At 42.9% G+C, this 13,899-nt stretch overlaps 1 protein-coding gene across 3 annotated transcripts in view; it reads right to left on the bottom strand.

Moving 5' to 3' along the window:
- The window catches only part of LVRN (laeverin), a 34,754-nt gene extending 29,189 nt beyond the window's left edge, over nt 1-5,565 (bottom strand). For all 3 annotated transcript variants that reach the window (XR_010352336.1, XM_064403302.1, XM_064403303.1), the window contains exons 1-3: nt 4,976-5,565; nt 1,863-2,005; nt 484-623 (exon numbers count right to left, since the gene is read on the bottom strand). Coding sequence is in view for 2 of the 3 variants with exons in the window: in XM_064403302.1 (XP_064259372.1) it covers nt 484-623; nt 1,863-2,005; nt 4,976-5,565 (873 nt within the window). In the remaining variant the exon portion in view is untranslated. The remainder of the gene's footprint in view (nt 1-483; nt 624-1,862; nt 2,006-4,975) is intronic.
- Between the last annotated feature and the right edge of the window lie 8,334 nt (nt 5,566-13,899).

Genomic DNA, 13,899 nt, shown 5'->3' with positions numbered 1-13,899 from the left:
TACTGTGGAATAGAAGGTTAATGTACTAGTATACAAAATGTTTGGAGCACAGTGTTACTCCTTATGTCACCATATGGCTCTCAAAAGACCTTGAGGAACAAGGCAATGAACATCAGTGGTTTGTCACAGCACTAGAAATGGGTATGTTTTCCAACTAAGTCACCTAAGAAAGAAAGAAGATTGTGAATTATAACCAGTACTTTCTGCAAAGTATCTCCTCCTGTATTTTAACATACATAGGCCATACCTACTTGTGCAGTTGTATCAAACAGAATGGATAGGACAACAACTTAATTGTCCCAAAGGAAACTTTCTGCAGAAATATCTATGGGACAAATGTTAGCAGTTTTGCAACATAAGCAGATAGTTTGGGAAGAGTATTTAGCACAGTCGATGTCTGTGATGTCCTCAAACCATGTGATGCACCAGAGGGCCAACTTCTGTTGTAAATTCCTATAATGTGTCAGGCAGCCTCATATGTACCTCATTTCCCCGCTCAGTTCTGTTGACATAATCAAAATCACAAATCACAAAAGCAGTCAAGTAAGTTGACATTTTCAGTGAAGTGTTAAATGTGGTAATTGTCCACAGGCTTCCATTTTCATCCTTCACTTCAGATACATCTAGAAAAAAAAAAGCCAAAGAAATATTTAAACCAAAGTTCTTCCACAACAAACAAGGAATTATGTGTTTTCTGCATGTTTATTTTTTACCCCTTTCTTCCATATGGTGTATTCCTGCACTAACTGATGTGTTTCTGGAAGAAGGAAAGCAGCCAGACTTGTTGCTACTGACACGTACCAGAGCCATGACCTTCCATGCAAGCAGCAAAAATTCACTCTTGGGCTTCCTGACTGAAGTCTTGGAAGGATCTCAAACTCCATCAATTTTAAGTTATGGGCAAGCTGAGGACAATTTATCCCATGCTACCTATCTAAAATGTACAACCTGTTATGACCAAAATATTGGTCAGGTCTGCCTAAGAATTATTAAATACTTAATCAGATACCTTCCCTCTAAGTAAGGAGGACATAGGCACAATTCTTTGGGGTAGAAAATGCTTCCAGTGATTCTCACAGCAATCCCACCTATTATAATTCCTAAGTGACTTAGTTTCCATCCAAATGTCATAAAACTTTCTTTTATGGCTGTAGTGGTTTCACAGAACCATGACAATAGCTGAAAATTATTTAGTTGGAAAATAAAGATTCATGGCATTGAACTGCAAAAAAGAGTTTTTAAGAAAGAGACCAGAGACCCAATGGATTTCTCTAGGAATACTAATTTAGAAAATTTGTTTGGAATCTTATACTCCACAGATATCCCACTTGAGATCCCAGCAAGGGACAGAAGGAGTGTCTCCAGAGCCTTATAGTCTCTTGTTCCTCTTCTGCACATTCACAGTAGGCTAGAATGTCTCTGCCTGGAAAAAATATTTTTGTTTGCCATAAATATCTTTACATCTATTGAGAATTAAAGGAATCCCTTGATGTCACAAATACAGCTTTGCTTTCCTGGGGCTGCCATTTTGCTTTTAAATGATGTCACACAGTACGACAGACACACTAACAAAGCAGCAAATACCAGAAATCAAACACTGTGCAGCCTCAGCAGGCAGAGGAGAGCACACCACAACTGATAAAATTGTTCAACAGAATGGTTCCATCAGAGATGTTAATTATGAATAACAGTGCCAAAGCTTTTAAGGTCATAGACATAGATTTTCTGTGCCTTTTGAAGGCACTAGCAAATGGACAACAGAACACTTTTTTGGATGACATAAACTTCTCAGATGAATTGCACCCTTCTTAAAAGTAACGTAGAGGGAGAAAAAACCATACATCAAGTTGTTGTTTACCCACCAATAGCAGGCATGTTGGAAAGAGCCACATAGCTTGGATCATGGATAATTCTGATATTAAATGTGGCCTTCATGGCAGGTTCATCAAAACATGGGTAAACTCTCCTGGCATGTGTTGGTTCCATTTGGGAGGCAATGAGCATACTGTATTGAAAATGCAAATAAGATTAATCCAGCATGCTACAGCTGATGAAAATTCTATATAACACACAGAGACAAATACAGGACTGCATGACTGTAGACAGACATCACATTTCCTATTACAGCTGCTGGTTTCAGTGAGATGCTGAGGTCAGAAAGTCTCTGCAGGAAACTGACCCAGGGTCTGCTGAGGACTGGTATGAGTCACTTTAGAAAAATTACAGGACAGTCTGCTGGAGGGGGAAGTTTCCTTGCAGAACAGTGACTGGCTTTGCACTGACAGCTGAAGGGCACTGGAAGTTTTTATATCACTCCTCATCTATGTAATTCTAATGAATTAGAACTTTTTACATCATTAATACCTTGACAGACCTTACAAATCATTCAAAATGTATCTCCTCCAAGCAAAACCCCTTCAGTGTTTTTGGAACCCATCAGGTTAGGAAACGGCTGGTAAAGTGACGACCTAAATCTTAGTGAAGGAAAAATAAAAAGATACTATTGCATACCCTTGATTCAGAGAAAACCTTTTTTAAAGAAAAAAAAAAAAAAGAGCAAAATCATTCAATAATATCAGCTATGTGTGCAGGAACAAATAAAAAATCAATACATTACATCTGCACTCAGTGGATTTTCTTTGATTTACTCCATTGTCTAAATACCACTGTCATCTTTCTAACCAGACTGCAATCTCACATTTCATTAGTGCTTTGTGATGAGCTAAGAATGAAAAGGAGAATTGGTCACAAACTCTCTAGACAACTGGAAACTTAATTACACACATTATTTGAATTATTTAAAAACTTTTTTTCTTATTTTATACTGTTCCAGCAAGGCTGATGACAGCTATTTTTTCTCAGATACTCTGAACATTATACAGCCTGAATCAAAAGAAAATCAGCATCTAATTCAGTGTTTCTTACATTGACTTCTTACTACTTGCAACAGTATTAAGATGGTAAGATAAAAATGCAGTTCTTTACTGGAAGCTTCCAGGTGCCTCCACAGTTATGGCCTGTGGCCTTGCCAGTATCAGATTTCTACAATTTTTATAAGTTTAATAAATTATCATATTTGTTGTCATATTATATGGACATAACAAACATTGTCCAATTAGAAGAGCAGTTGGAAAGGTAATTTTTCCCCTGGGTACTCCCATTGGTGTTGGTCCAGGGCTTCTTTGCCCCACTTCTTGTCATGTCTTCTCAGATTCTGACTGGGAAAAAAAAGAAATGTTCTTGTAGGTCCTCTACTTGAAAATAAGACTAAACAGAATTTCAGGATGTGTTAGAAGGTTAGCTTATTACTCTAAAATGTAAGAGAAAGAGCAGAGAAAATACCAGGATCTCTATGACCACATATAAATGGTCTAAAAAGCTACAAATATATGAAAAATACTTAAAACCCAAAAATCTTTAGGCATCACTTAGATAAGACTTCATTGAGTTAATACTGCATCAGAGTATATCAATGGCACAGAATTAAGTAATTAAGTACTTGTTTCTTTCTAATTTGGATTTTTATAAAACCATATAAATAAAAAAATCTACATTTTTCTTTCCTTAAATTACACAAATAATCCTGCGAACAACAATCAGTGAATGAAGAAACAGCAATTAAAAAAACCAGAATGTGCTTCCTCAAATACTTATTGTCATACTGCACTTTTCTCTAAGGCTTACCAAATTATCACCTTTTTCTTCAAAAAGAAAAAAAAAGAAAACAAAAAAAGGCCTGAATAAGCTGCATTTTCCAGATGTGGCAGACAATGGTATCAAGATTTACACAAGAGCTGGCAGCTGAAAAGCCAGCTTGTTTAGAAGAGCCACACAGTCCTCCCCTATGTCAGTAAAAATTATTAACTTCATTTTGTGATTTCATTTTACTGCTACTACAGAGCAACTTCAAAAGAGACTTGAATGTGTAGATCTTGTGATTGAATTTTACCTGCTCAAACAAGAAGCCTATGAACAACTGAGACAGAATTTATTTTAGTGGACTCATAGACAAGAGCCAAGAATACTCAAATTGTCATTGTGACTTGGTGTTTGCCCAGCAAATCACAACATCTTCGATTATTAAAAAAGAAATAACTTTAAAGCCAGCAATTCATCTGCTTCTTCTTCAAACTCCTATTTTGAGAAACTTGTCTTCCAGTGGAACACTTAAATTCTAATATTTAATTCCACTTCTCTTTAGCAGGTTTCACATCCAGAAATGAAAAAGGAAAAGAAAACGAAAAATATTATTTTGAGGGTGAAAATGTTTTAGACGATTGACTACCCAATAAGCTTACACTGTCCCAGCACTGATTTGGCAGTTCAAGAGAGAAGGAAAGCATTCTGACAGCACCCACAATGCAAATCACGGATTGTCTGGTGACAGCTGAACAAGTTCATGGGCAATAGCCCCTACAAGGAAGGCACGGCTGTTTAAAGAAGGCACCCATCCTACTCCGCCATGCTTTTGAAATTGCATGTGGTCAGCGTCGCTAAACTCATGCCCAAATACACAGCCAGAATCCCTGGTTCTTGATAAAGACAGACATGCTCCCCACAGACACAGGCTGGGGAGGTGGGGAGTTGTCAGCGCTACCCGGACACGTGTGGGGCCGGGATGAAGGCTCCGACACGGGCTCCATCTCCGGGCACCGGGCACAGGTACTGCCTGATCCCCTCGCTGCAGCCAAAGGCACTGAGAGACCAGGGGTTGTCCAGCCGGTGCTGCAGGTGAAGTCACCTGCCGACGGAGAGCCAGGGCAGCCTGGCCGATGCTCTCCGGAGCGGCCGGGCTGGGCACACCCGCGGAGCCCGAGTTGCGCTCCGGGAGGAGCTCACGCCGTGCCGAGCAGTCAGGCCCCTCTCCCGCTCCCGGCAGCGAGGGCTCCGCGGTGCCAGCCCCCGCAGACCCGCGGCACCGCCGCTGCCGTCGGCGCGGGGGCTCGGGCTCCCCGCAGCGGCCGCTGCCGCCTACCTGCTCTGCCCCCGGTCGGTGTAGCGAGTGAGGAAGAGCCCGTCGAGGTCCTCCTCCAGCCGGCCCTGGAAGCCCAGCTGCAGCACGTAGCGGCTCCCGGCGCGGAGCCGCCCGCGGAGCTCCAGCACCGCCACCTCGGCCGCCTCCTCCTGCCGCAGCCCCGCCACCTCCACGGCGGCACCCGGCTCGGACAGGGGCCCGCGCACGGCGGCGGCCCCGCGGCTCCGCAGCCCGGCGCTGTGCAGCACCGCCGCGTCCGTGTCCTGCAGGCAGCGCACCGTGATGTTCACCTGCCCGGTGAAGGCGAAGGGCCCGGCCTGGCCCGGCCGCACCCGCGGCCACAGCTCCAGGTCGTAGTGGAGCGGCAGGAGGTGGCGGGGCAGGCGGCGAACGGAGCCGGCCGCAGGAGCGGGCGGCGGAGGGGCGGCGGGGCCGGGGGCGCGGGGCGAGGGCGGCGGCGCCGCCTCCTGCCGGCAGCGCCCGTAGAGAGCGGCGAGCGCCAGCAGCGCCACCAGCAGCGCCAGCAGCAGCGCGGCCCCCGCGGCCGCCGCCCTGCGCCCCACGTAGAGCCCCCCGCCGCGGGTCCCCATCCCCGCCGCTCTGCGCCCCGACGGCCGCGGCCGCCGCTACTTACGGGGCGGGGGAGTGAGCGCGCCCGAGGGCGGGACGAGCCGGGCCAGGGGAGTCGGGTTCCCCCCCGTCCCGGGAAAGCCTCTCGGCCAAGGGCTGCTCCGGCGGGGCGGGCGGCCCCGGGACACCGGCCCCGTGCGAGGAGCGGAGCCGGCGGGCCGGGCAGGCTGCCGGCTGCTCCGGTCCCGTCTGCCTCAGCAGCCCGCGGGGGAAACGCCACGGCGGGCAGCCGAGCAGCCGCTCCTCATGTCCCTGCGGGTGGCCGTAGCGGCGGCGGGGGTGGGCGGGAGATGCTGGATGCCGAGGAGCCCCCGGGAATGAGGGATACCGGCGCTGCCCGGACAGACGAATGGCTTCCCGGTGGTCCCGGCCGTGTCTCAGTGCAGGGCGGCAGCTCGGGGCTGCAGAAAGCTCTGGTCCGGAGGCGACCGTCGGGCCGGTGATGGGGGCTCCCCATGTACCGGCCGAAAAAAACCCCAAAAAACCAAAACCACACAAATATTCCTACATCTTTTACCACAGTGGCAGGAGAAAAGATGAGAAAATGGAGGGGTCACTGAGGAGTGCAAGGGTTGTGGTTAGAGTGTTATCTGTTCTCGAGGGAAATCTGTGTTGGATGATCGAGTCTGAAAAATCTTTCTCACATAAAGGTGTGACCAAAGTGAGTTTTTAATAAATAGTTCATTGTCTCATTCTTACAGTTCATTTGAGGCTATAAACATCACTGTGCTGTCCATACATAGTTAACCCCATTACAATCAATAGGATTGTGTTGCCATTAAAACACATACTTAAAGGGTTTGCCAGCTGGGGCCAGATTGCCAGCAAGATTGAAAAATGACACATTGTGAAATTTCCGGGTGTTTTTTCTCAGTTACAGCTCCTTTTCTAAATCACGATGAGCCATGCATTAACAGGAGTAGAAGCCAGGAACAGTGGTTCTTGGGCTCCATTGCCTTAGACACTGTAAATAGGATTACAGGCAGTGTTTCCCCTTTTTTTTTTCCCCCTTTTAATTTACTTTCAACAAACACCCACTGCATTGTCTTGAACCCAAGATAATTTCTTGCGGCTTGTAGTCTGCACAAGAGTCATGTTCCACAAACATCTCTGTTTGCAAAATCAAGGCATTTGATTAGGTATTACAGTCTGTTTGGTCACCAGAGTTAAAGCAAATTTCACCTCAATAACCTACTCTAAAGGATGTATCTCCTGCTAATTTAGTTGTTAATTAAGATAAATAACTTTTCCGGTTGTCCTATACAGAATACAGGGGAAATTCCTTTCCTCATGTTGGGTACAGCAGGGCTGGCTGCTCCAGGTCTAGGGAACAGCTCTGAGCCATTGCACTGCAATGTGAAAATTTCAGATTCCAGAAGAAGACTGTTACCTGTTTTCCTGTCACTTGAGGGAATACCCTCTGACAGCCTGTTCCACTGGTTGCTTCCCACTCTTCTTGCCTCATCTGACGCCTGTCCCAATGCCTTTGCTGCTGTTGTCCATTAGCTTCACAACAGTCTTTGGGTGCTGGCTCACCCATCTCCCTTTTCTTTTTTCACACAGCTTGACTTGTATGTTTCCGTTTCCATGCTTCTTTTCTCATTTGGTTTTCGTTTACCCCAGTCCTCACCACTCTCACCCTGGGACTATTTCCATTTCCCTGTTCAGGCCTTTGCACTCTTTTCACTTAACCCATCACCCTTGCACATGCCTCACTTAACTTTACTCTTCATCTTGCACATCAGCAGCCTCTCTCTTTTCTCCTAACATATTATGCAACATCCATCATATTGCTTTCCTATGAAGGCTTTACAATAACCTCCAGCCTACTCCTTGGAGGTTGCTGGACCTGCAGCCCTGAACTAACTGCCCTCCAACAAGCATGACCTGCTGCATGTCACTTAAATATTTCACAGAAACTGTATTCAAGTGTTTAGGAAAGTATCTTTTCCTTCTTGTTGACATTGCAAGCTTGGGAAAGAGTTTGTTGTGCCAGTCCAAAGAGCTGATCCATTCCACAGAAGAAGCACTGACACACTAAAGAGACAAGGTAAGAAGAATGTGCTTCCAGAAAGATCAGAATAGACAAGACAGCACTGCAGAGAAGGACATGATGGCAAGGAGAGCAGAGATATTTTAGAAAATTAAGAAGGCCTTTCCATGTCCTGTTTTCAAATTTTTTTTGTTCATCCTCAACACTGTTCAGTAAAGCCATTCTCATCCACTCAACTCCTCAAAACAATGCACAGGCAAAGTTAAAACTGAGGTATTTCGTTCCACATCTGTGAAAAGAGACAGAACTTCTCAGTTCTGAGAAGTTCTCAACCCATGGGAAAGTTGCCCTTATTAACAGTGCAGGATATGTTTCAAAGTTTACAGTTCATGTTTGTAAAACACAATTTATTTTCTCATGTTTTCAGTGGAGAATTCAAACCTGCTCCTTTCCTCCATTAACACATAATAAACCCACAATAGTTATGACTTAGAATAAATGTTTTTAAAAGTGTTGCTTAACTACTTTTTTCTCTCAAATAATTTATAATCTCACAAAGTGACTGATGGGTGAAGGAAACAACTGGACATTCCCCTCCTGGTGGAAACATATATACCAGGGAATGTTAGAAGTGGGAAAATATTTGCATGCAGTACAAAACATGTGAGGAGCTTCTGGTACAAATATTAGTTTATCCCTTCTGCTGGACTTTGCAAAGTTAAAACATCTGAATGACATGCTCCTGGAGCTGAAGATGCAGGCAGTCCCGGACACTGACCAGGCACTCTGACCACGGCAAGCCAGGCAGAGTTTTCTATTCAGGCCATAGCACAGATCAAATCCGGACCTTGAACAGATACAGGAGGCTTATATTTAAGTCAGAAGAAGCTTTTAAAACATATCTGAAAATTGAAACAAATCACCTGTTATAGTAGAAGTCAGTTCTGTTGCTTTGAAGAGCACCAAAGCATTTGACAAACTTTACTATCTTGTTTCAGATTATGGGGTCTGTGCCATGCTCACCAGCTGTTCAAAGTACTGTTGGTGTCCCCTAAATTTTGAACAACAGAGAAAGGTCACATCTGACAGCAGTGGATCTACTGTCTATTAAGATGTAGTAAGGTAAACAACACTTCCTGTGGCAGCTGGCCAGGAAATTTGACATATTTCAAGTAGCAAAATGTTAGTGACCCTTCCCTAAAGTTTTTCAATATTTTAATATTAATAGTATTGCTTTCATTAAAAATACTGTAATGTCATCATAAATCATATCTATTGAATACCAAGAAATAGGACACTCACATGTTTAAGCAATGTGAAATAGTTTTTATGCTGAAAGATGATCCCCTCAATCATATTCTTAGCGGTTTGTTCATTCTAATTTGAGGATGAGTGATGGCTTATATGGTAATTCCAGCATTCAGTCAAGGGTGATCAGCACTCCTGAAACTTTGTTTTTAATAGATCTGATCATGTTTCCTCTTCAGGTTTTGAGGAAGTGCCTGATTTCCTCTATATTTACAAGATCAGAACTTCTAGGCATGAGGAATACATGTGTACAGTTAAATCCCCCTCCCCGCTGTTTTAAAAACTTGGTCTGCGCATTTCACAAAGTGTAATTTTCTCTGCATCATTTATTGTCCTTCTTTAACAATAATGTATCAGAGCCAAAAATGTTGTAATGCCTGAGAGCATCTGTGGCAGGAGCGATTCCATGGAAGGTGCTGAAGCTGCAAACATGTACCATTGCTTTGAAGGTCCAAATAAGTGGATACTTCAGGATGTTCACAGCCATCTGAAGTAGGAAATGTGAGCTAAAGGTGACCATGAACAGTTAGCTTATCTGCAAATAAGTTTTATACAGATTAAAAAAGCATGAGCAGCTGAGGACCTTATCTTCTGTATGGACCAGTTTAAGCAGTTTTTAATTTTCTTATGAACTCAGGATGAATATTTTATGTCATTCTTTATGGAGTATGTATCTTCAATATCAAACTCAACACACATGATACTTGCTACCAAGGAACTAGAATTAGACTTGAAAGAATGATGTTTCTTTCCCTGATTAAAAAAAAAACAGAACCAAAAACCAAAACCAAACCAACAAACCTAAGCAAGTCAACAAATCCAAAAAGCAAACAAACAAGCAACCCAAACAAACAAGCAGAAACCAAACCCACCACCAGACTCTGTACCACTGTTTCTGTCCTCAAGAGATTTTGTACACTCCTGGTACAGAACTGTGAGTAAAAGTTGTCACAGTATCAACCGAACCTAGATCTGTATTTGTGTTGACAACACTGTCTTAATTGGTCAGGACAGTGCAATACTGTCCTGAAAGGACAGTAAGGCAAAGTGGAGATTTCAAATTTAAAAGGGTCACATTTGATCAAGCATTGCAATGCCATCAAAAAGAATGAAATTGAAAATTCAGGTTAATGGTTTTGAGTGAGGTGTCATTGTGCAGTGGACAGTCACTATATGAGTGACTGAGCAAATCAAGTGCTTTCACCACAAGTTATACATCTATTTAAAAAGTTGTATGCAGGGAAGCATGCTTGAAATACTACTATTATTGGTAATGATGCATGATCTATAACTGAATAGTTTTTTTAACCTATCTTTTAATTCAAATATGTTCCTTGGTGTTTCAGACTGACAGGCCACCAATAATCCTCTATGTTGCAGATGATGAAACCATGCAAAAATGTGTAAATTCTGTTCTTGTTTGACATACCAGCTGTGAGCTGTTTACCATGGCCTTGCTGACTGCCTCTGTAGATGTGTGTACTAATGGAATGGTTGGGATCTGAAGAGCAAATGCTGGGTAGGAGCAACAGCTCTGACCACTGGAGAAAGAACAGTCACTGGCGCAAAACAAAGCCATTTCTTTGGGTACTTCTGCTTGTGGAGGACAACAGAGTAGTCCCTAAATGGTGTGGATAAAATAGAATAATGATGAATCCATGAGCAGAGTCACTGAATACTCAGAGTGCTAAAGACTTCGTCCAAAGAGCTGAGGGTGTTCAAAGAAGCCAGCAAGACCTGCAGCCCTGTTTGAAGGTAGGATACATGGGGAAAGCACCTCCTACTCAGGGAGGGCCAGGAAAGCATTTCTAGGAAACATGAAGAGATCCACAGAACAGTATGGAATGCAACACAGAAGTATGCACAGCTGACATGAAAACCACTAACCAGAATATGAGCAGAAGATGACAAATAAGGAGGCTGCATTTTTGTAAGTTGGTTTTTTATAGCTGGTGATACTATCAGTTGGCTTTGAAGTTTTGGCAGGCAATGGAGAGGACTGATAAACCAAGTCTTGCAACTGAGGCAAAGAAACATCACATTTTCATCAGTCTGCTTTGCAAGAAAAAACCCCACTGGAACAATGCACTCTGGTATGAAGTTTTGAAAGAAAATTGTTTCAGATTTAATAAAAAACGGATGAGTGACCCATGAAACTTTGTTCCAGACACCATTTAACCTCTTCTCCTGTGAAGTTTAATGTTTTCTGATTATTACTGCACTTAGAAACAACTTTTAGAGGTATCAGCTTTTCTCCAAATATGCCAACATTTTCAGGCTTGCATCTTGTCAGACTGCAAGGAAGTCGTTAGTTGATTGATATTGCTTAATATGATGAATGGTGTAATTTTAAAAATTGTTGGCTCTTTTTATTATATGTTTTACAAGCTGTTAGATGCCCATTATTTTTCTGGGAGCTTCACTGAAATTAACCAACCAGGAATGTAGTACTTGCCCCCCGAGTGCTTGTCATACTGAGATTTTATCAGCTCTCAAGGAGGAATATCAAGTAAAACTTTGAAAAATTGATGTATTGGGATACTGTAAACTTCTTCTCATCCATGGAGTTGGACCAATGGATTTGGATCGAGGACCCATGTGTCTTCTCTAATTTCATCTGCTTTGTTGCAAGGAGGGCTCTCAGATGGTATGCAAGCCTAAGATTGCAACAACCAAGTACAGGAAATGCTTCACAAAGCTAACTTCAGGCCTAGAGCTGCAGAGGGAGCTGAAAGGGAAATAAGCAGAACCTTAGCACATCCAGCTTGCTTTCCGGTTAGGACAGGAGGATAACAGAAGACAAAGCCATGTCTGTTCCTGCTGGAAATAACCTCTTCATCTGCACTAAGCTGGTGCCAGCCAGTCCAGCTGTCCAGAACAGTGGGCCATGCTCAGTCTTTGTCAGGAATTTTGAAGCCTCTCTCCTGGGGCACATTGTGCATTCCAGACACTGAAGGGCATTTGGGGCAGGACACAGAAGAGAGAGGTCCAGGGCATTACAGCTAATCCGAAGTTAACTCCTTGGAAATGCACATGCTTTGGGCACCAGGTCCTCTGTCCCACTGACTGCTTTGCTTCTTTAGGGTCATCATACCTGTAAATGTCAACTTAATCTTTCTTAGTCCATTTTCCCAAGAAAATGCTTGATTTTTCTGTACTGGGAGTTAGCTTTGAACAGAGCTCTATTATTGCACATCTACAGCAAGCTCCACTGGCTCATCATCATCAAAAAGACCTAAAAAAAGTATATACAGTTCACATTCCAAAGTATTGTTTTAAATCTGTCCTCTAAGATTATAAATTGTTTGTCACATTTTGAGATGTGTCAGATTTTCAAAAATTACTGAGAAATTAGTATAGTTATTCCCCCACACTTTTTTTTCCCATTAAAATCTTCACTAAACCAGCCTGACCTGAAGATTATCAGTGGGAATTCCCATGCTGACAGAGACTTAAAGACCCAAGACTTTAACAGATATAAAGCTTACACACCATCTTTATCTCCAGATTCCAGTTATCATATTTTGAAAGACAGGCTTCTTGAAGAAGTTCACAAAACACTCTCTTCTTTATTGGTCCAACAAACCTGTGCTTTACTGCAGAATGTAGCTATGTGTCAACTTGTGATCAAATTGGCCGGAGCTCTGTATAGCCCTACATTCCACAGACAGCCTGTTTTCCAGGGCCTCTTTCTGGCAGGCCTTTGGCGGAAATGTACTAAGGTTTGAGCATGATTTATAAGTGGAATAAAGCAGATCTCCAGTTTAACCCCTTAGTATGTTTTTCTGGCATCTCAGAGCACAGTACCTGTTTAGAATTCTTGTCCTGGTGCAGCTTGCAGTCCCATTGCAGTTCTTCATTTCTACTTGCTAGGCTTGCTCTGATAAACCCTAAATCTGATCTCATCTGTTCTCCAAATGCTTCAATCCAATGAGACAATTAAAAACCAAAAATCTCTCCTAAAGCCCATGTGATTGGCGGGCAAAGAGTTCCAATATTTTTGGCAAGTCTCTACACTTGGTGACATGCAACATGTCTCAAGAAAACATGTATCATGGAAGAAGCTCAAAATAAATAAATTACAAAATATAATTAATAAATCTTTTGCATAGATGGACCTGAGGAAGGAATGTACTCTGAGCTCTTGTACAAATCAGCTTCTACAACGACTGTGACATAAAATAAGTTACAGAAATAGGACATTCCTACTCACAATAGGATAGGAATACATTTTTCACTTAAAATTAATGTGAATAAAATAATAATGCTACTAGCTAGTAGACCCTGTCTTTGGTGCAGAAAAGATCACAATAGAATAAAAGATGTGGGTGAGCCTTTGGATATCTCTTTATATTAAACAAACAAACAAACAAATAAACCAACAAAACAACCCAAAGCAAAACCCAAACAAAGAAGAAGCCCAATACAACACTTCTGTGCATTTGTCTGTGTTGGAAAAGCTAGAGTTACAAAAGCAGGATTTTCTTTCAGGACTAATGATACAGTAGATGCCTTTGAGAACAGCTTAGTAACAATAGTAGAGTTGGAAAGTATTTCTGATCTTTCTTTTGATAGAGTTGTGGGATGGCAGGCTGACTCATGCCACCAACTCCAAAGTGTGCTGTGGTGGTTTTTGAGATGGTATGGGAAAAGTCTTAGGAGAACATAGTCAGGATGCACTTTTGAGGAAGATGGCAGTAGTGACATGAAGATCAGAGAGAAGACGACTCTGCGCTGATGGCAAGGTGAGGAGAAACCAGAGGAAGGTACAGGGCCTAGAAGGCAGCCAGTGGCTAGTTAATTCAGGGGATAATTTCTGAATCATTGAAGCCAAACTGCAGGAATCCTAGTTTTCTCACAAAGTCATGAGGAATTTGTGCCATTATGATCAATAAAAACCATGAAATTATCAAATCTCTATGAGGGACAGAGGAATGTGTCACAAAAAGGAGCATCCCTCTCTTCATGTCTGGTACAGGGGAGACAGAAACCC

This window comes from Passer domesticus, chromosome Z (genome assembly GCF_036417665.1).
Source record: "Passer domesticus isolate bPasDom1 chromosome Z, bPasDom1.hap1, whole genome shotgun sequence".
In the NCBI taxonomy this organism is placed as follows: domain Eukaryota; kingdom Metazoa; phylum Chordata; class Aves; order Passeriformes; family Passeridae; genus Passer; species Passer domesticus.
Note: the sequence above shows the minus strand (reverse complement) of the source record. Positions and strands in the feature narration are given on the sequence as shown.